Source organism: Sorex fumeus, unplaced genomic scaffold, assembly GCF_029834395.1.
Source record: "Sorex fumeus unplaced genomic scaffold, SorFum_2.1 ptg000125l, whole genome shotgun sequence".
Classification (NCBI taxonomy): Eukaryota; Metazoa; Chordata; class Mammalia; order Eulipotyphla; family Soricidae; genus Sorex; species Sorex fumeus.
The window spans coordinates 1,335,208-1,356,344 of NW_026606182.1; the positions used below are offsets into that span (position 1 = coordinate 1,335,208).

At 63.0% G+C, this 21,137-nt stretch overlaps 1 protein-coding gene across 2 annotated transcripts in view; it reads right to left on the bottom strand.

Annotated features, from left to right (window-relative positions):
* MYH9 (myosin heavy chain 9) overlaps window positions 1-21,137 on the bottom strand; it is an 82,220-nt gene that overhangs the window by 23,092 nt on the left and 37,991 nt on the right. For both annotated transcript variants that reach the window (XM_056137413.1, XM_056137414.1), the window contains exons 4-14: window positions 11,360-11,387; window positions 10,268-10,361; window positions 7,100-7,192; window positions 6,672-6,735; window positions 6,155-6,253; window positions 5,770-5,913; window positions 4,732-4,827; window positions 3,908-4,026; window positions 3,280-3,432; window positions 2,019-2,192; window positions 575-748 (exon numbers count right to left, since the gene is read on the bottom strand). In XM_056137413.1, coding sequence (XP_055993388.1) covers window positions 575-748; window positions 2,019-2,192; window positions 3,280-3,432; window positions 3,908-4,026; window positions 4,732-4,827; window positions 5,770-5,913; window positions 6,155-6,253; window positions 6,672-6,735; window positions 7,100-7,192; window positions 10,268-10,361; window positions 11,360-11,387 — 1,238 coding nt within the window. The remainder of the gene's footprint in view (window positions 1-574; window positions 749-2,018; window positions 2,193-3,279; window positions 3,433-3,907; window positions 4,027-4,731; window positions 4,828-5,769; window positions 5,914-6,154; window positions 6,254-6,671; window positions 6,736-7,099; window positions 7,193-10,267; window positions 10,362-11,359; window positions 11,388-21,137) is intronic.

Consider the following 21,137-nt stretch of genomic DNA (forward strand, 5'->3'; position numbering starts at 1 on the left):
CGCACTGCCCCCCCCTCCGCAGGGACAGACTGACCCTGGTCACACGCGCAAGAGAAATGGGGCATCTGTTGGGGTTGGAGCAATAGCACAGTGGGAAGGACATTTGCCTTGCATGCGACCGACCCGGGTTCGATCCCCAGCATCCCATAGGGTCCCCTGAGCACCTCCAGGGGTAATTCCTGAGCGCAGAGCCAGGAGGAACCCCTGTGCATTGCCGGGTGGACCCAAAAAAGCAAAAATAAAAAATAAATGGGAGATCCGGAGAGACAGGACAGGGATGCACTGCACAAGGCCAAGCCTGGCGTGATCTCCCCCAGCACCACACGGTTCCTTCAGCACCACCGGGAGTGCCAGCCCAACAGTGACCCAGGAGTGGCCCCCAGACGCAGCAGGCACACTCCAAAACCCAAATGCCAAATAAAATACCATAGACATAAAACCAACGAGGCTCAGATCAGCTGCGTCTGAGTCCTTCCAGGCAGCAGTAGCTGTCTCTAGCCACAAGGGGGCGCTGTGGGGCGTGCCAATGGGCCCAAATGAAGACCGTGTCCCCCCAACGCAAGACCAGGCTCACCTTGCCGGCGTAATGCATGATGCAGAAGTCAGCTTTGTCCTTCAGCTGCTTGGGCTTCTGGAACTTGGGGTGGGTGCCCTGCTCTTGCACCACCTTCTCCACGAAGCTCTTGTCGGTAGCTTTGGGGAACCAGCACTCCTCATCCAGCAGAGCCAGGATGCCTGGGGGGCCGGCCTGGGGAGGGGGCGCACAGAGGGCACGAGTGAGCCACCCACGGGGACCCCAGAGCTGGGTCTCCCAGAGGGTGGAGGGTGGCCCCCAGCTGCTCCCAGGCACACCCCCCTCTCAGCTCAACCTTAGAGCTCCGGTTACTAAAGCAGGGTGCTAACCCCGGGGCGTGTCCCGGGGGTTCAGGTGAGGTTATGCCAGGGGCCGAGTCCCAGCAGGCTGCCCTCCCGGGCCCACGTGCTGGCACAAGAGGACACGGGGCATGAAGCCCTGGGGGAAGGAGAAGGTGTCCAGAGCACGGTTCCGTGCAGACCCAAGTGGCCAGCTGGAGGCTGAGGCAGGCAGAGAAATGGTTGAACGCGTGGATCACGGGTCACTCACTGCACCCCCACCCCGGGCTCCTCCAAACACAGACAGTTTCCATCGCCTCTGCCCGACGTCCACTGCCACACCTTCCCTGCGGCCACCAGCATCCAGGACAGAGCTCACCAAAACAAAAACACTGTCCTCCCGTTGTTCATCGATTTGCTCAAGTGGGCCAGTAACATCTCCATTTTGAGACTTATTGTTACTGTGTTTGGCATATCGAATATGTCACGGGTAGCTTGCCAGGCTTTGCCATGCGGGTGAGATACTCTCGGTAGCTTGCCGGGCTCTCCGAGAGGGGTGGAGGAATCGAACCCGGCTCAGCCGGGCTGGCAGCATGCAAGGCAAACGCCCTACTGCTGTACTATCGCTCCAGCCCCATGGAGCTCACCACACCCCCAAAGCTGCCACACCCACGGGACCCCAAGGCAGCAGGCCAGGGTTTCAACCTGATGGCCCCAGAGAAGGTCTCCCAGTGACCCACCCTCCCACCAAATCATGGGACCCAGACACTGCAGAGGGGGGCGGAGGGGGGCAACAGCAGTGTCTGCCTGGCCCCACCACAAAGGAGAAGACAGAGAAGAGTGCCCGGAGCTCCTTGGAGAGCGCTGGGTGGTCTCCAGGCTCAAGGCAACAACGGCCCCGCCCTCTACCCCTTGCAGGTCAGGCCAGGGAGGATATTCTAGTGCTGCCCCCTGCTGGCCAGGTCATGTAGGACACTCCCCAGCTGCTGCTCACTGGCAGCGGCCAGGCCCAGGAGGGGTCAAGCTGACTGTCCAGGTGATGGGGAAAGAGCACAGAGCCAGGGGCCGGGGGGCGCGGGGGTGTTCCCTGTAGGGCCCCAGCAGTGAGCATGGCGGGGGGAGGGGCAAGGGGCCCCGGGTGTGGGCGGAGTGCGTCCGGCCCTTACTGGCTTCTCGATAAGGTCGATGCAGGGCTGCAGGTCGAGGCCGAAGTCGATGAAGTTCCACTCGATGCCCTCGCGCTGGTACTCCTCCTGCTCCAGGATGAACATGGTGTGGTTGAAGAGCTGCTGCAGCTTCTCGTTGGTGTAGTTGATGCACAGCTGCTCGAAGGAGTTCATCTGCAGGGGCGAGAAGAGGGGCGGAGACGCCGGTCTCAGAAGGGAGCCCAACGCTGGTCCTAGGAAGACCACCTCGCCCAGTCACCCCAGTGCTGCCCCTGCTGGCCAGGTCAGGTAGGACACCCCAGTGCTGCCCCTGCTGGTCAGGTCAGATAGGACACCCCAGTGCAGCCCCTGCTGGTCAGGTCAGGTAAGACATCTCACTGCTGCCCCCTGTAGGAAAGGTCAGGTAGGATACTCTAGTGCTGCCTCCTGCAGGCCAGATTAGGTACGGCACCCCAAGGCTGCCCCCTTCAGGCCAGATTAGGTAGGGAATCCTAATGCTTCCCCCTGCAGGCCAGGTAGGGATGTTCCAATGCTGCTCTCTGCTGGCCAGGTCATGCAGGACACCCCAGTGTTGCCCCCTGCAGGTCAGGTCAGTTAGGGCATTCTCATACTTCCCCCCTGGGGCCTGAATGGGTTGAGCAGGGCACCCCAGAGCCCCTGTAGATCTTAGAGGATCGGGGTTTTCCCCTTCTCATACCCAGTGGCAGGGGGGGTCTCCAATTTCTGGGCTCAAGGGCCCCTCTAGCAATCTCTAATATAGTCCATCTCTCAGAGTAACGTTTCCAAAGAGATAACAAAGGGCTGCTGTTGTTTAGAAAGAATTACTGGGACACTGGGGCACCATGGTACTCCAGGCCACTTTCATAACAGGAACCAGCTACAGGTTAACCCACTTCCCAGCTCTGGAGGGAGACGTGAGCACCGGGGAAACCCATCTAAACAGTGACCGTGACCCAAAACTCCGGCTTTTCCCCACCACATACCTTAAGTGCTCGGGTCTCAAACTCCCTCACATTTCAGTGAAAAATAAAGTGCGAACTTCCCCCACACACACACAGTTCCTGGGACATCTACCACAGGGGAAGGCCCTCTCGCCTCTGGGCAGCAACAGCGTCCCATTCCCGGGGACAGTGTCTTTAGGGACAGAACAAGGGCTCCCTAGCATCAAGTCCCACATGCCCTGTGCATGGGCGGGGGTCAGGGGCCCAGTGGGCGGCCATGGGAGGGGAGCGGATGAGAGGAGGTGGGGTGGAGTGCTCACATCGAAGATCTCGAAGCCGGCGATGTCCAGGATGCCGATGAAGGAGGCGCCCTGCCGCTTGGTCTTGTCCAGGGCCTTGTTGATGCGCAGCACCAGCCACCGGAACATGCGCTCATACGTGGCCTTGGCCAGCGCCTCGATGGCGAAGTCGGCCTGAGAGGGGCACAGGGAGCTTCAGTGACCCATCGTGTCCCCCACGGGGCCCTCCCCTCAAGACGGGGGTGACACTGCACCACCATGCAGGGTGCAGTGTGGGAACGGCCATGTGGGAATTGCAGTGTGGGAACTGCAGTGTGGAACTGTAGTGTGGGAACTGCAATGTGGGAAGGATGTCGAGCTCAAGCAAGCCAGACGTCCACTGACACCCACGTGGGGGACTCAGACACTGGCAGAGCCCTTTCAGAATGAAAGGTTATTCTGGAGAAATTTGGGGGGAATTTGGGTTTTGAGGGGGCTTGGCAGGGTCTCAGGGACACCAGGACATACCCTGTTCCACCAGCTCTGCAGCAAGCAGAGGCTGGGGGGGGCACCACCTGATGTACCCCATGTTTCTTGCCCCCCCCCCGGGCCATATGGGGATGGACAGCAGAGACCCAGGGGCACAGCGGGGACCCTGCCAATGACCTACCTGCTCCTTGGTCTGTGCCTTCTGGACGTAATCCCGCCCCACCTTGATGCGCGGGGTGAGGATGCCGCGGGTGAAGTCGGTCACGTTGATCCCCAAGAGGTGGGACACTTTTTGGGCAGCTGCGTTTTTGCAGAGAGATGGAGGAGAGTGGGGGAGGACTTAATTAGGCCCGAGAGAGAGAGCGAGCGAGCAGGTCCCTGCCAGCGGCCGGTAACCGGGCGACCATCACCAGGACAACTGATGGCATCTCACCGGCACCTGGCAGCATCGCCACCACCTGGCCAGCCCTCCATCACACGTCCTCCTCCACCTGACCCCACGTCCCTCAGAGGGGCCCAGGAAGGCTGAGGGCACCAAACATCTCCGGGGCCACAAAGCCCAGGGCACAGCAGAGGCCAGGGCAGCTGTGATGAGGCTGTGTCATGATTCTAGCACATTCTGGGGGGACACCCCACACGAGCCGGAAACAGCAGAAGTCACAGTGTGTCTGGCTGGGCCATGGAGGGAGCTGGTCTCGGGACAGAGGGAGGGAGGGAGACCCCGGGGCTTAGATGGGTTGGGGCGGGCGGGGGGGCTTGGAGGTGGGGGGATGTTTTCCACCACATGGTCAGATGGTTTCAGAAAAGATAGCAGGCCAGCTGGGCCAGCCACACCCATCAAGAATGGAGGCTAGAGTTACTAGAAGGCTCTCCTGAGCCAATGCAAGCCCAGATAGATAGCCAGGGAGCTGGACCCCGCTGGGGGCTGGGACAGGAGGCGTGTTTTTGGGGCTGGGACCTGTTCTCCCTGTGGGTGGGCAAAGAGGGGGAGGGGCGGGGAGTCACCTGTGTTGTCGGGCATGGAGGCCTGGTCGGTGTTTCGCTCCTTCTTGAAGGCGATGTTGCCAAGCTGCAGGACCCCTGAGATGACCCTCAACAAGCCTGGGGTTGGGGTAGGATGGGGGAAAAGTCTCTCAGGACCACGCAGGGCAGGGACAGGCCCCCGGACAGCCCCTGCTTCCAGGTGCTGTGATCCCAACCCCATTGAGGCCACACCCCACACGCGCCTCGAGCTCAGAGCCTGCTGCTGTTTCTAATAATAAGGGTTTGGGTCTTGTTGTCGCTTGTCTTTGGGGGACTTGGTTCATTTTACGGTTTGGGGAGGGGGCCCAACACCCAGAAGTCCTCAGAGCTGACACTGGGCTCTACAACCAGGGAATCACTCCTGGCAGGGCCCAGGGGACCCTACAGGGTGACGGGAATTGAGCCCAGGTCGGCCGTGTGCAAGACCAGCACCCTCCCCGCTGTGTGAGCTCTCTGGATCCATATCAATAAAGTTTTATTGGAACACGGCCCGACCTGTCCGTGCACACCCCGCCTGGCCTGAAGGAGGCGGCTCCAATCCTGACCCTTTCTCTACTCAGTGACCTCACACGCCTCCACCCCAAAGAGTAGCCCACAATGCACCTCGTCTCTCTGGAATGAAGCTTTAAGAGTGCTCCCACCGGGGGCCGGAGCGATAGCACAGTGGGTAGGGCATTTGCCTTGTATGCGGCCAACCCGGGTTCGATTCCCAGCATCCCATAGAGTCCCCCAAGCACCGCCAGGAGTAATTCCTGAGTGCAGAGCCAGGAGTAATCCCTGTGCATCACTGGGTATGACCCAAAAAGAAAAAAAAAAAAGAGTGCCCCCCACCCTCCCACACAAGACCCCACCGGCCCCCAACTCTGGGCCTTTGTCCCCCTCGGCCAACATCTGAACAAGCCCCGAAGCTCTGGGGGGAGTCACCGTACCCAGAGGCAGCACCAACAGGAAGCTGCCCCAGACCCCACCCCAGCCCCGAGGTCCCTGGCCGACCTCCGACCCCCAGGACCCCCTCCATACCGATCTGCTCGTCCTCGGGGATCCCCATGATTCTCATGGCCTCCATGGTCTCCTGGAACATGTCCTTGTCCTGCTGCCCAGGGATGGTGACGTGCCCATTGGACAGGAAGCGGTATTTGTTGTAGGGCTCCAGCAGGAGATCGGCTGGTAGGGAGGACAGAGGCCGGTCACCGAGGGCTGGACACCGGGGGCTGCCCGTGACCTCAGTGCTCGGGGAAAGCAGGAGGCGGGACCAGCTGGAGAGGTCGGGGCCAGAGCCCCCACCCCACCTCCCACCTGGGACCTGCCGCAGCCGAGCTCCCCGAGGGCGAGACGCCTCTGAGGACGGACGGAAGCCGTGATCCCCCACGGCACCACCCCCCGGGGACTGCCGGCCATGACTCACTCTTAAGGTGCTCCCCTGCCCCTGACAGCAGGTAGTAGAAGATGTGGAAGGTCCGCTCGTCCTTGGCCTGGCGGATGGCTCGCGACTTCTCCAGGAGATCTGGGCAGACGCTGAGGAACTGTGCACAGCCGGAGGGAGGCCGCCCGCCCACCCGCCCGTGGGAAGAGCCTGACTCCCCGCCCGGGACACCAGGGCACAAGACGGCCAAACATGGACCAAGGGGGACCCAGTTCGGCTCCCCTGACATGGGGTGCAGCCAACACCAATGGTAGCACTTACGCTTTGGAGCCCACCGGGGCAGGAGGGAGGTGAGACTCCCGCCACTAGGGCGGTAACACCGGCCCCCAAAACCAGCATCGGGAGCCACAGCGTGGCAGGGGAGCTCAGGCGCTGACCCCCTCCGCGCCACCAGCACAGCCAGGCCCAGCCTCGGGAGAGGAGGGACCCTCAGTGCCATCGGGGGCAGCGGGAAGGGGTTCCCTGGCCAGGCCCAGACACGGATGCGCCCCAAGGATACAAGTCTCGATGTTGGCGCCCACAATGTACCCATTGACGTCGAAGTTGATGCGGATGAATTTGCCCTGCGGGAAGGCGGAGGCAGAGATCAGCGTTCTAGAAGGGGGTCGAGCAGGGCACCCACATACATCCCAGAGGGGACCCGTGGCCAGCCTGGAGCTCGCCCTGTGCGTGGCAGGATTATCGGGGGGCTGGGAGGGAGCACCCCATCCCCTCACGGCCTTTCTGCCGCCTTGCAGGAAGGACGCAGAGCGGTGGGCACCCAGAAAAGACCCCCAGCAGCCCCGAGTCCTGGCCAGCCCACTGTGCAGGGGAGGGCCCTGGGGCCTGGAACCTTCCCTGTGCTCCAGGCGAGAGCAGCCACGGGCCACACCACGAGCCACAGCTCTGGGGGGTCATGGAACGGGCGCACAGGGACCCCCGACTCACAAATCGCGAGGAGTTGTCGTTCTTCACAGTCTTGGCGTTCCCGAAGGCCTCCAGGATGGGGTTGGCCTGCAGCAGCTGCCGCTCCAGCTCACCCTGCATGGGACACGCGAGGCCGTGAGGCGGGCGGCAGACGGGGGCGGGGCGGGGCCAGGGCCACACACCCACGAGCAGGCCTGAGGCGTCTAGAGGGCCCCTGCATCCGCCAGGCCTCCGGAAACTGCACTGGGGAGACCCGACTCCCCAGAAAACCTGCAGCCTGGGCGGGAGCAGGAAACTTCCCCCTACCCTGGTCCCAGAGCCTGGGCCGAGACCCTGAGCCTCCCAGGAGGAGACCCTAGAGAGAGTCACGGATGCCAAGACGGTGCCTGAGAAGCTCCGAGCTTCCCAGGTGGGACCCCGCCTCCCACAAATGGGCTCCCTCTGCCCCCCAACTCCCAGTTTCTTGTTCTTTCAGAGTAAGGAAGAAGCACTGGCCCCGCCGACATCTGCAGGGACCCCCCCACTTCTCCATCTGCACCCCACCAAGGCCTTCTCTACCGCCTCTGGACGGCCGCCGTCCCCAAACCTGCAACCTGCACATCAGTGCTCGAACCTGGGCCCAAGCAGGAGCCCGTGGGCTCTCAGCTGCTGGTTGGGGACCCACAAACCCACACGCACTGTTGTGACTGACACCGGTGGTTACAGCCACTGTATCCATGGACACCCTCCCCCACCCCGCGCTCAGGGCAAGCAAAACAAAGACGGGGGCGCCCCGAGGACAGCAGAGCACCTGGGGTTCAAACAAGGCAATGGCCGAGCCATTCTCGACTCCCGGCACTGCAACACACACACACACACACACACACACACACACACACACACACCCCTCCAAGCTGGGAAAATGCCACAGAGACAGGAAGTGGACACACACACACACACACACACACACACACACACACACACACACAGAGGCATCGCCAAGCTGAGAAAATGCCACAGGGACAGGAAGTGGAAACCACGGACAGGTGGGAAGTGGGGGGGTAGCTGAGACCTGCCAACCATCGGCAGCCCACCTCGGGGGCAGGTGGGGAAATCACACTCCCCCCATCAAGCGCAGCCCGGGCCCCCCTGGGGGGCTCAACTCAGATGAACCCTCCCCACAGCCCGGGGGAGCGGCAGCCGGGCCGACTGGCGATCGTTCACTCCCGAGCCGGGTCCCCTGGGCAGCACACAGGGCCAGGCGCGTTTGGTCTTTATTAGCGGGGCTGGCGTGGGGCCAGGGCTTTCCGGGAACCAAAGCCGCCTCTTGTTGAGTGATGAAAACTGGGAGCAGCGGCGGGTCTCCGGGGAGTGGAGGGCAGCCTCCTGGCAGCCCAAGCCCAGAGCAGGATGGACGGCGGGGTACCGCCCCTCCCTCCCCGGTGCCCCTCTGCAGGAGTCTGCATCCAGACCACAGAGGGACGTGGAAATGGGACCGGTGGGGGGGGGGGGGGGTCAGCCACAGGGCAGGGGTGAAGCCAGCTGGGCAGGATCTCCATGGGGGCTGGCACCAGAGGCCACCGGACACAAGGCCATGTCCCCTGGGCTTGGACAGGCCCGGGAGGGCAGCCAGATGGCCAGGGAGTGACCTAGAGGGGGCACTAACCCCCCCCCCACCCCACACACACACACAGAGCCCCAGCCACTCAAATGCTGCCTGATACCCGCACACAGACAGGGCTGGGCCCCAGAAAGGCCGGAGGCAGGGGTCACCTGCGGTCACCGCTGCTGGGCAGTTTGGCATCCTGTGAACACCAGCCCACGATACCCAGGGGCTACCACCTGTCCCCCGGGGGGCTGCAAGAGGGTAAAAGGCAGAGGGAGAGAGGGGAGGTAGGGAGGGTCCGGGCCACAGGAAACCCGGCCGGGAAAGTGGTCGGACACTTGTGGCCCCGGCCAGTGCCCGGCCAGCAGGTGCTCTGCAGAGACACTACGACAGGCCTCAAACCCACCGGCTGCAAAGCCAGGTTGCGGCCTCTCGGGAGCTGCCCAGGGCAGAGACGACCCCGCAGCAGTGAGCACTGACCAGCCCAGGGACAGCGCTCGGGGGAACGCGGGAAAGGACAGACCCGCACACCTGCCTGGTACCGGCCGACACCCTCCCACACACACAGCTCTGCTGTTGTCCCCTCCCACTGGGGTCTGTGACCCCTCCGTAGGTCAGGGACACAGCGATGACCCTCGAGGAAAGGGGGGTGGGATCGAGAAAGAAACCCTGTTGGCATCTACATAGGACTCGCGGGGGGGGGGGGGGGGGGGGGGAGGGCCGGAGAGCCTGGAGGAGGCAGCCCGTGAGAAGGGACCGTCGGTTCAGAGGCCAGGAGGCTGCGCGCGTGGGGGAGGGAGGGGGGGGGGAACATCCCGGGGACACAGGCAGAGACGCACGCCGCTGCAGATGCCGCCACGGCGGCGGGCAGTGGGGAGACCCCCATGGGGACAAAGGACGAGCCCAAGGGCACAATGATTCCACTGGAGTATATAGGAGAGAGGGAGGGAGAGAGAGGGAAGGGGAGAGAGGGAGGAAGAAGGAAGAGGAAGGAGAGGGAGAGGGAGACAGAGACAGAGAGGGAGGGAGGAGGGGGGAACACGCCCCCCCAGGCATGCTGGTGACTCCAGCCCCCAACTCTGGAAAACGCCCCCGTCCCGGGGGGTGATGGCGGCCAGGATTCGGAGCAGAGGAGGCTCCCCTTGTGCGGGCGTGAGCCGGGGTGGGGGGCTCCTTCACCCCTCCTGCAGGCGGCGGCCGATGCCCAGGTGCCCAGCTGACGGCTGCATGCCGCCCGCCCGCTCCCCCTTGCCCGCCCCCAACAGTGAGCGGAGCCCCCGAGGGCGCGGTGGCCGCAGAGTGAGAGTGACGAGAGAGTGACGTGGGTGAGAAGCGCCGAGTTTGGGGGGCACACGCGTTTTCGGGAGGAGAGAGGGGAGGCACACACGCATTCCTGGTGCAGAACGTGCGGTCAACGTGCAGCTCACCTGGCCCGCACGCCGCCGCGCCCTTCACCGTCCACCAGGGGAGGGAGAGAAGAGGGAGGTGAGACGCTGGTCCCATAGCGCCCCCCACCCCGGCCGGGGGGCTGGACATGAGCCCCGGGACCGGCCCTGCCCACCGCCCCCCCAATGCGTGCCCGACTAGGACTCGCAGAGACCCACCTGGTCCTTCTTGCTCTTGTGGGAGGAGGCCACGTGTGCCAGGTACTGAATCACTTTCTTGGTGTTTTCCGTCTTGCCGGCGCCAGACTCACCCCTGCAGAGAGCGCCCAGGAGTCAGAGGGGGGCAGCCACACCTGACCCCCGCCCTGCCCACTGTCCGCTGCGGCCACTGACACCAAGCAGGTGGTCAGCCCAGGTCCAGGTTCCACAGCTGGCACCTCCCAGGGCCCCTCAGGTGCCCAAGCCACGGGCACGTGCCCCCCGCTGCCGCCCCGGAGAGAGCCCCTGCATCCAAATGCCCATCAGTCTCGGGCAGTGCATGGCTGGGGGCGGTGCAAAGCCCCCTTTGCACAGGCGTGAGCCAGGGGGCTCAGACCTTCCTAAACCTGCAACCACAGGGTCAGGAGAACAGGATGGCAGGGAGGGCACTGGCCTTGCTCGGGGCCAACCTGGCTTCCAGCCCCCACACCCACCACCAGGTCCCCCAACCCCCAGGATTGAACCCAAGCACTGCTGGGTGTGGCCCAAAATAAACTTTGCTTCAGGGGCTGGAGCGATAGCACAGCGGTGAGGGCATTGGCCTTGCATGCAGCCAACCCGGGTTCGATTCCCAGCATCCCATAGGGTCCCCCGAGCACCATCAGGAGTAATTCCTGAGTGCATGAACCAGGAGTAACCCCTGTGCATCGCTGGGTGTGACCCCAAAAAAAACCAACAAACAAAAAAAAAAAACTTCGCTTCAGAGAATGTTCTGGAGAGCATGAACTCCCAGGGCCCACAGAGAGGCCAGTGGGAGATGAGGTCCACTTCACCCCAAGTGCTGCACAGACCCCACTCAGGGATGCAGACCCCGAATCAATCCCGACCCGGGTGCACAAGACCCCCTATCCAGTCCGCCAGTCCCTCTGTGGACGGCAACACAGGCCAGACCATAGAGTGGCCGCGCACAGGCTCCGGGACCCGGCAGCCACTAACACCTGTCCCCACAAATCCTGTCCCATGAGGAAGGGGCGGGAGGTGCAGACTGGGGCAGGACCAGTCACCCTGGGTCTTGGTAGGTGACCCCAAGAAACAGACGAGGGGGACACTTACGTGCACAGTATCGACTGGTCCTCTCGGTCTGCAACAGAGGAGACACAGGGTTAAACTTCAGGGGAGGGGTCACGGTGGGGCAGAGTCCCTGGGTCTCTGTCAGAGGGACACTCCTGGGGACAGGGGAGGGCACCCAGGGGCGGGGTGGTGAAGGTACCTTTGGTCTCTCTCTCCTTCAAAACCAAAACTGTCAAGACTGCAACCACATGCCTGAGCTACACCCAAATTTCTGCAAAGGGCTGGACAGCCAGCACAGCATGCGTGCATGCATGCGTGTGTGTGTGTGTGTGTGTGTGTGTGTGTGTAGGAGGGGTAGGGCTTGCTCTGCACACGGCTGACCTGGAATCCATCCCCAGAATCCCATCGGGTCCCCTTAGCACTGCCAGGCGTTAATTTCGGCCTGCATGGCCAGGAGTAACCTCCAAGCATTGCCAGGTGTGGCCCCAAACCAAAATAAATAAATAAATAAAATAAAAATCAACATTACTTTAACGTTACAAGCAAAAAGGAGGTTCTGGGTGCCAGCGCCACCAAGCCAGTCATGGGGGGAGGGGGCCGTGTCCACTGTCACCGCCCACCCACGCGGCAGACCTGGAACGGTTCCCGCCCCAGGCCAGCTCCCCGGGGGCGCGGCCCTAACTGTGGGCAGAGACTGTCAGGGAGCAAAGGCAGGGCAGGGAGTAAGCGGGGAAGGCTCGGGGTGCAGGCTGGGGGGACACACTGGCTCTGGGCTCGGACCCAGAGGTGAGGGCGGGGCGGCCCCAGATGCTCCCTCCGGCAGCTGAGTGGGGAGCGTGTGTGGTAGCAGCTGGAGCCTGAGCTCAGGTCCCGGGAGGGCTCCAGGCAGAGGAGGCAGAAAGCAGCCTCAGGGGTCCCAGCCACTGTCCCAGGCCAGGCCAGCGCGGGGGTGCCAGAGACGCAGGAATGCCCCCACTCTGGAAGCTAAGTGTACAGGAAACGCTTTCAGGCCCGGCCTGCAAACAACCGCATTTTTCCCCCTTCGGGGGCACGTCCTCACCCAGATTTGGGGACACAGACTCCCCCGCCTCCGCTGGTAGAGGGGGGCTTGGGGTGGGAGGGCCGTGCCCGAGGTCCCTGACCCACTGAGAACTAGACTCTCGGCTGCTCACAGCCCTTCTGCCTAACCACAGCAGGGGCCCAGCACCTGGCCACAGAGGAACCCCACAGACCCGCACCCTGGCCATGGAAGGACTCCCATGGCATCGCACCCTGGCCACAGAAGGGCCCCACAGCCTGTGCCCTGTCCACGTGGTGACCCTGCCGCACCGGGTCGTGTCCAGGGGAGGACCCCACACACGGAATGGCCCCCCCACAGCGACTACCCTGGGTCAGAGCTGCAGGGGGATTCCCGAGGAGAGGGAGGAGGCATGAGCATGTGGAGGGGAGACCAGCAGAGTGGCCCCTGAGCTGACCAGGGGCCACAGAGCCCCACGCTGGGAGCTTCCCGGCGAACTGTGTTCGAGTTCGAGGCTGTGGGGTCGTGGCGGCTGCCCTGGGGTCCTGCTCAGGTTCAGGCTTGCACACACTGCGGACCTGGGGGTCGAGAAGGGTCCTAAAGCCCATCCCCAGAGACCAGGGACAATGGGGAGACTACTGGGGGGGGGGGTCACACATTCTCTGGATTTCCTGCTGTTACTGGAAAGGGCCGGGCTGGCGTCTCTCCCCACGGTCCACTCTGAGTGGCGCCTGGACAGGAACGGCCAGAACTGACGGGACGCCCTGGACAGCGGCGCTCACTCACTCGCTCGCTCCCAGGCGTGACTGCGGCTCCCTGCGGGGGCGGCCTCGGCAGCACACAGAACCTGAGCCTGGCGCCCGGCTCCTCCCCCAGATGCCAGTCACGGGGTACAATGGAAAGACAATTCTAGACATGAGGCCCCGACCCCATTCCCAGTCCAAACAGCAGCGGCCTGGCCCTGCCCTGCCGCCTCCCTCACCCCCAGACTGCCTGTTTGGAAGGGGCATGGCCCTGTTCCCTCTACCATCAACACCCAGGGGCAAACCTGGCCCATGTCAGCCCCGGGCCTCCCTGCCCTGCAGCCTGGCCACCTAAGGGCAGACACGGGCATTGTCCAGCCACCCCTCTGTGGGCCCTGATGCCATGTACGTGTACACGCACATACACATGCACACACATATGCTCACATGCACACATATATGCTCACGCATGCATACATATATGCTCACACATATGCTCATACATGCACACATATATGTCCACACATGCACATATGTTCCCACAAGCGCACACATACATGCACACACATGCACACATACATGCTCACACATGAGCACATATATGTCCACACATGCGCACATGTATGTCCACGGGCACACATATATGTCCACACATGCATGCATATGTGCTTACGCATGCATACATATGTGCTCACACATGCACACATATGCTCATGCATGCACACATATATGTCCACACATGCACACATATGTCCACACATGCACACATATATGTCCACACATGCACACATATATGCTCACACATGCACGCATATGCTCATACATGCACACATATGTGTCCACACATGCACACATATGTTCACATGCGCACACATACATGCACACGTGTGTGCACGTGTACATGTGCGTGTGCATGCACATACATGTGCACATGCACATACACAAACACAGGCACGCATGCACCCGCGTACAAACACACACGTGCATACGCAGACACGCCCGTGCACACATGCACACCCACAGAGTGTGTGGAGTCGTGGCCCCGACACCGGCAAGCAGGTACCTGCGCCTGCCGGCAAGTCGGAGGCTGCGGCCCAGCCAGGCGCAGCCATAAAAGGCAACATTCCCAGCCCCTGGGAGGGAGGGAAGTTCCCAGGCCCCGCAGGCCGCCCCGGGATGGCTGGAATTCCTCTCGCTGTGGGAGGAGGAGTCCGACGCAGAGCTGCCGAACAACAGGAAGCAGAGCCCCCCACACACCCACAGGACACACGCACGCGCACCCAGGCTCCGTTCACACACGCGCCAGGGCTTGTGCCCAGATGTGCACACACAGACACACACACGCAAAAGCAAGCACAGGCAGGCGGGCATGCACACACATGCACAGACACACGCAGGTGCACATGCAAACACAGGCACGCAGACGTGCACACTCGTGACCCCCCCCGCACACACACACGCACACGCACAGATGGCAGACGTGCCCAGAGAGGCATACATGGGCCCATACTCGGGCACACACAAATTTTAATTCCAGACCCAAACTCACAGGACCTCCACCCACCCCCCAGTTCCTCCTGTCCTAACCCTCTGACCTTCTATCCCCCATTCCTAAAACCCAGCTGCCCACCCACCCCCCCCCCACCTCCCAAAACATCCAAGACTTTGGTTTTACGCCCCAAAGAACCCCTTCCTGCTTTGCCAGAACATTCCATCGGGCAGATGCTCTGGGACAAATGGCCCCTTCCCATTTCCTGTCTCTCCCCCGACCCCCCAGCACCCGGCACAAGGCGCCATGAGGGTCCCATCTGGAAAGGTCTCTCCAGCCCCACAAGAGGACTGTCCCCGCATGCGCCGCCTTGGGCCGCCCCAGAAGTATCCTTGGTGGGCAGCAGGGAGGGGGAACCCAGCCTCAGCCCGAGGGCTCTCCCAGGCGGGGGGTTGGGGATCCCCCCCCTTGGCACTCCTTGGGCTGCCCCCCCCCCGCCCTGCAACGCAGTCCCTCCAGGGTGTCTGAACGGGGATGGAGGGGGACACTCAGAGCCCCACGCAGCCCCCTCGGGGCCTGTCTTGACTGGGGCTCGTGTGACCAAAACACCCCCAGAGACAGACAGGTCCCCTGCCGGAGGCAGACCAACAGCCAAGGCAGTTGGGGGTTGACTGGCTGGGATTCCTTTGGACACCGCAGCAGGAGTGAGGGGCCCTGGGTGACCCCTGCACAGCCCCGTGCCACCCTCTGGGGCACACAGAAACCCCAGGCTCAGGCCTCTTGGGCTCAGCTCTGTACCCTCTATTCTCGGGGTCACACAAAAGCCTCGGCGGCCCCCTTGGTCACTAGACCCAGCGGCGGCGGCTGGTCTCACCCCAGACGGCGGTGCTCCAGCCTGACTCACAACTCTGCGCTCAGGGGTCTTTCCTGCTGGGGCTCGGTGTGGGGGCAAGAGGGGGCCCACGCATAAGCCGGGGGGCTTCATGCCCTGGGCTGTCTCTGGGGCAGAGCAAGCAGAGGTTGTCTGGTTGCTGGTTTTCAGGCCACATCCAGCAGTGCTCGAGGTGGACTCCTGACTCTGTGCTCAGAGACGTCTCCTAGGCGGGGCTCGGGGGTGCTGGGGATTGAACCAGGGGGCGCCCGGATCCCACTTTAAACCCCGAGCGCCCTGCAGTCTCCCCGTGGGGTTCCTGGCCCGGCCAAGGGGGTAGGGGGGGACCTGAGCACAGGTGTGTCGTCTGCTGGGGACCTAACGGCTCACTTCCTCCACCAGGGGAGCGGCCAATTCTTTTCCATAAAAGGCCTCACGGCAACGGCTGCGCCGAGGTGACATCAGCCGCACAGGAAGTGCAGGAGGAAGTGACGGCTCCCAGTGCCACTGCCGCCAGGCCTGAGTCATGGGGGGTGGGGGGGGGCTGGTCTGGGGGGGGGGAGTGCCCTGCCCCCACACCCCAGCTCGGGGCCCACCAGGCTGCCTGCAAAGGGATTCGGGAACCAGCCCGGCCCAGCCAGGGCACTGAGCCCCAAGAAACTCATGACTTGAAGACAACACACAGCTGGGTGGAGAACGTTCCGGAAGTTGGGGGAGGGGGGGAGCCGGTGCTGAGCCCCGCCTGCCAGCTCTTCGGGGAGAGAGGCCGGGCACACGCCAAGTGCCATGCTTGGGGCCCGGCAAGCTGCCACTGGCCCTTGTCCAGAGCAGTCCCTGCCAGGAGCCAGGCTGGGAAGTGCCACGGTGCCAGGGATGGCTTCCCGCCGACAGCCGAAGCTGCAGAAAGCACCCACCCCCATGCACACCGGGTGTCCTGCGGCACCAAGGCCGGGCCCCGGGACCCCTACACACACACATGCACACGTACGCTTGCACACAAGGACGCACGCGGGCGTACACACTTAGGGGCACAGACACATCTGCACACCTGTGCACCCAAGCAGACACAGGGTGGCCAGCAGGTCTCTCCCAGGCCCCGGGACCCCCACAGCTGCCAGTGGGGCTCGGCCCAGGTGCTGGGGCAGCCCTCCCTCATCGGCACCCTGGCAGCTCGAGGGAGCCCCAAAAGGTGATCTAGGGCTGGAGCAATAGCACAGCAGGTAGGTTGTCGGCCGACCTGGGTTCGATTCCCAACATCCCATAGGGTCCCCTGAGCACCGCCAGGGGTGATTCCTGAGTGCAGAGCCAGGAGGAACCCCTGAGCATCGCCGGGTATGACCAAAAAGGGAAAAAAAAAGTGCTCTAAATGGGGCCTCCTGGTTCAAGCAGGGTCGGGAAGTGACCTGGGTTCGAGCATTCAGCATCACTGCCATGGGCCCTGCAGGTGCTCCCGGGGCACCGTTTCTGCCCTTCCTCGGCACTGAGCCCGGGCACTGTGCCCTGCCCGGGCTGGCAGCCCCCACAGGCCGGGGGTAGGGGGGAGTACTGGGGGGGACGGTGCCACCCAGAGGAGCAGCAGAGCCTCTGCCCCGAGCGGCTCACAAGGCAACTTCCTCTCTACAGCCCGGGCGAGAGTCCGGGGAGATGGGACCAGGTCAGCACATCTGCCATGCATGCACCACACCTGGGTTCGATCCCCAGCACCCCTGGGGTGTGGGGTGACCCGGGGCCCAAGAGGGACCCACCAGCCCAGCTGGCCAAGGACGGCCGGGCGGCCGCGAATCCCTGGGAATCACTGAGCGCTGCTTGAAAGCCAGAAAGTCGACGGGCACTGGTGGAGGGATGGGCACTTGATCATTGTATAACTGAAACCCAAGCACAAAATTTGTAAGCCTATAACTGTACCTCATGGTGTTTCACTAATAAAAAAAGAAAAAAGAAAAAAAAAAAAGAAAGCCGGAAAGTCAGTAAAGCTCCTATTTATTCGCTCTCATCCCTCCCCGGCCCCGGGACGTCTAATCTCTCTTGAAAGACAAGAGAAATTCTGTTTCGAGACACGAGTCAGTCGGATATAAATATATAAATAAGGCCCAGGGAAGGGAGGTGTGGGCAGGCCATTCTGGCGATGTGCTGAGCTCTGATCAGCTTTGATCAGCGCCGCCTCCTCCCCTCACCTGGGCACCCAGTCATGGTGGTAGGGGCCCCGTGCCAAACTCTCATTCCCTTCCTGACTGGCCTGTGAGCTCCCCCTCCTTCAGGCAGGCCCCCATCTAGCACAGGGTGGCCAGGGTACTAACAGATCCTTGGAGGACACAGGTGCCGGCAGGCAGCGGGCCATGGTGTGCACAGGACGGCCAGGGTAGGGCTGGCGGGCAGGGCCTGGCCTCCGGGATGGGCAGCACATTCCTGCTTAAGTGGACTCCTCGCCTCTGTGGCTTCCTCGGCTGGGCGCTGCAGTCCCATGCCCCAGCCACACCACCAGGCATTCCTCCCTCAGAGGGAGCGGTCCACGGCCACAGGGAGCCCTTCAAAATCTCCGTGACTGGGGCTGGAGCAATAGCACAGCGGGTAGGACGTTTGCCTTGCATGCAGTTGACCCGGGTTCGGTTCCCAGCATCCCATCTGGTTCCCTGAGCACCGCCAGGAGTAATTCCTGAGTGCATGAGCCAGGAGGAACCCCTTTGCATTGCTGGGTGTGACCCAAAAAGCAAAAAAAAAAGAATCTCCATTAGAGGCCAGTGGCCCCCAGCCGCAGCGATGGCTCAGCCTGACCTCCCCTCCCCAGGAGATGCCTCAGGGTTGTCTTGTCTCAGATGCTGCCGCCCAGGCCGATCCCAGCTGGGGGGACACTGTCAGGCCCCGGGGCCCCTGGGAGGTGACACTCTGACACGCCTGCCACCTGCAGACCAATGCTTCTCAGACACAGGCAACTCTGTGCCCCAGGGAAGCCCTTGCCAGGTGTAGCTGGGTGCATGTTAGGTCATCCCCAGGGGCCAGGGAAGGACTGCCGGTGTCCAGGGGGCAGAAGCCAGGAGGCCACAGAACATTCTAGAACACACGCAGGACAAATCCCGCCCCGTGGCCCGGGCAGCGGAACCAGGCCGGAAGGAGCCCAGCTGAGCCTGGAGTAGTGGGCAGGAACGGCACATGTGCCCTGACATCCAAGAGCAGCCGGCGCCGGGGCCCCGCGGGCATCCAGGGCTTCCGAGGATGCCGGGGTGGGAGGGCACCACAGAACTGGCAGAGGAAAGGGCAGCCCCCCCCATCGGGGGCAGCGCCAGCCGCGGCCCCATCCGGAACGCAGAGTGCCCGTGTGTCAGACGACAGCGCCAGCCCGGGCGGAAATCTGGTTCCAGTCCTTGTTGAAAGCAAAGCAGACAGGCAGCAGAGGAGGCGCCTGGCCGGGAGCACTGACGGAGGAGAGTGGCAAGAACAGGCGCCCTGCCCCCACCCGCCCCCGCCAGGACAGAAGGACCGCGAGCCCTCGGGACGGCCGCCCTGGGAAATCCCTAACTGGTCCTCGTGGGACCCACTTCCACCCCGCGCCCAGGGGCTGGGGACCGTCTCTCACTGGGCTGCGGGTCAGCCGTGGACCAAAGAGAGACCTCATGGACGGCGGGGCGGGAAGGAGGGAAGCCACATCCCACGGGGACGGCGATGGCGACACCCCCACGAGCGCACCGCCGGGAGCTGGGCAGCTGCTCCCACCTCGGCCGTCCCTTCCGGCCACGACTTCCCAGTGGACACAAAGAGAAGCACCCGCGGCCCCAGCTGGTTCCTTTCCTTCTCCCAGTGACCTCCAGCTGGTTTCCGCCCACCAACCCCCCCCCCCTTTCCTTGTCCTGCTAATAAAAATGAGACAAATCTCTCCGGGACGCCCGACATCCCAGTGCTGGGGGGTGAGGAGGGAGACAGGAAGTGGACGGCCCGGGACCGGGGCTCCCCAGGGGCCCAGCTGCGTCTCGTGTGGCCTGCAGTGCGGCCAGCCCAGCAGCTCTGCTGGCATGTGAGCAAACGAGCCTGGCACCCGGGCTGGGGACACGGAGGTTCCCGAGGCCCAATCGAGAGTGGGGAGAGGGACTGACTGGAGCGATAGCACAGCGGGGAGGGCGTTTGCCTTGCAAGCGGCTGAGACCCAGGTTCGAGCCCCAGCATCCCATAGGGTCCCCCGAGCACCGCCAGGAGTGATTCCTGGGTGCAGAGCCAGGAGCAACCGCTGTGCAATGCCGGGTGTGACCCAAAAAGCGAAAAAATAATAATAATAAAAAAAAAGAGTAGGGAGAAAACTGCCTCATGGTCCCTGGAGACAGATGCGGCCCTCCCGGCAGCGCACGGAGTGTTCTTCCTCCAGACTGCTTTCGTTAGCACTCTGAACGCGACAGCCCGCCCGCCCGCCAACGGCAGGGCTGGCTTCCTCAGCAAGTCCCGATCGATGCAAACACACACACACACACCAGGCGGCTCAGCCTGCCCACTACACCCCCCCCACAAGCCCGGGACCCCCGCCCCTCACCAGGACAAGTCCGTGTCCCTCACCTCCTGCTCGGGTTTCGAGGGTAAAGGCAAACAGGACACCTGGGACTGTGGAGGGGAACAGCTCCGCCGACCCCCAAATAAGCACCAGGAGCCTGGTAACGTGTGAGCGGGAAACACACAGGCCCGACTGAATACAGGGAAACAAACGTGCCCACACCTCGCCCAATAGAGCCTGCCCAGGGAGGGCCCCCTGCCAATCTGGCCCTGGTGTCCTCCAGAAGGGGTGGGCAGTGGGTGCAGGACGGAGCTACCAGGCACAGCCAGGGGCGCGTCCGTGGGTCCGTGGGGAGTGGGGAGGGCCAGGAAGGCTACCAAGGGGTCTCAGGACTCTCTGGGAACCCCGAGGGTCCCCCACTTCCCCCTTACCCGGGGGCCGATCTCTGGGAGGAGAGAGAGAGAGAGGATGAGTGGAGGTTAGGGGGTCAGGTTAGGGGGAAGGGCCCCCAGGTGGATTAAAGAGACAAAATCTGCAGCAAGTGCCAACGGTATGAGGAGATGGGAGGGGAGCCCCACTGCAGGCTCGAGGGACGGGGTCCCGCAAGAGAGGGGAGCCATGCGCTGGGGGATGGAGTGCTTTGTCCAGGAGCGACAGCAGCACCTGAGTGGGCGAAGCGTCATCCAGCGGCATCTATGGAGCCGCGGGTGGGTGGGAGGTGGCAGGGGAGGGAACACGCACAGAGACGGGGCGGCTGCAACCGTCCCAGACGAGATAAGGCCTCTCGAGTGCGGAAGGACCAGGGCGACCTTTGTCAGACAGACGGCAGGGCCGGACGGCAGGGCTGACCTCGGGGCGACTGGGAAGCGGGGCACGCCGCCGAGACTTCCTCTCAGCTCACTGCGAGGGCCGGGGGAGAGAAGCCGGGGAGATGGACACGGGGTCTGCACAACTGGCCCCACGGGGAGTGAGCAGCCTCCCGAGCATCACTGTGTATAGTCCAGAAAGAGGAAGATGAGGGGCTGGAGCGACAGCACAGTGGGGAGGGCATTGGCCTTGCACGCAGCCGACCCGGGTTCGAGTCCCAGCATCCCACAGGGTCCCCCGAGCACCGCCAGGGATAATTCCTGAGTGCAGAGCCAGGAGTAAACCCTGAACATCGCTGGGTGTAACCCAAAAAAGCAAAAAAATAAAATAAATAAATAAATAGGGGCTGGAGCGATAGCAC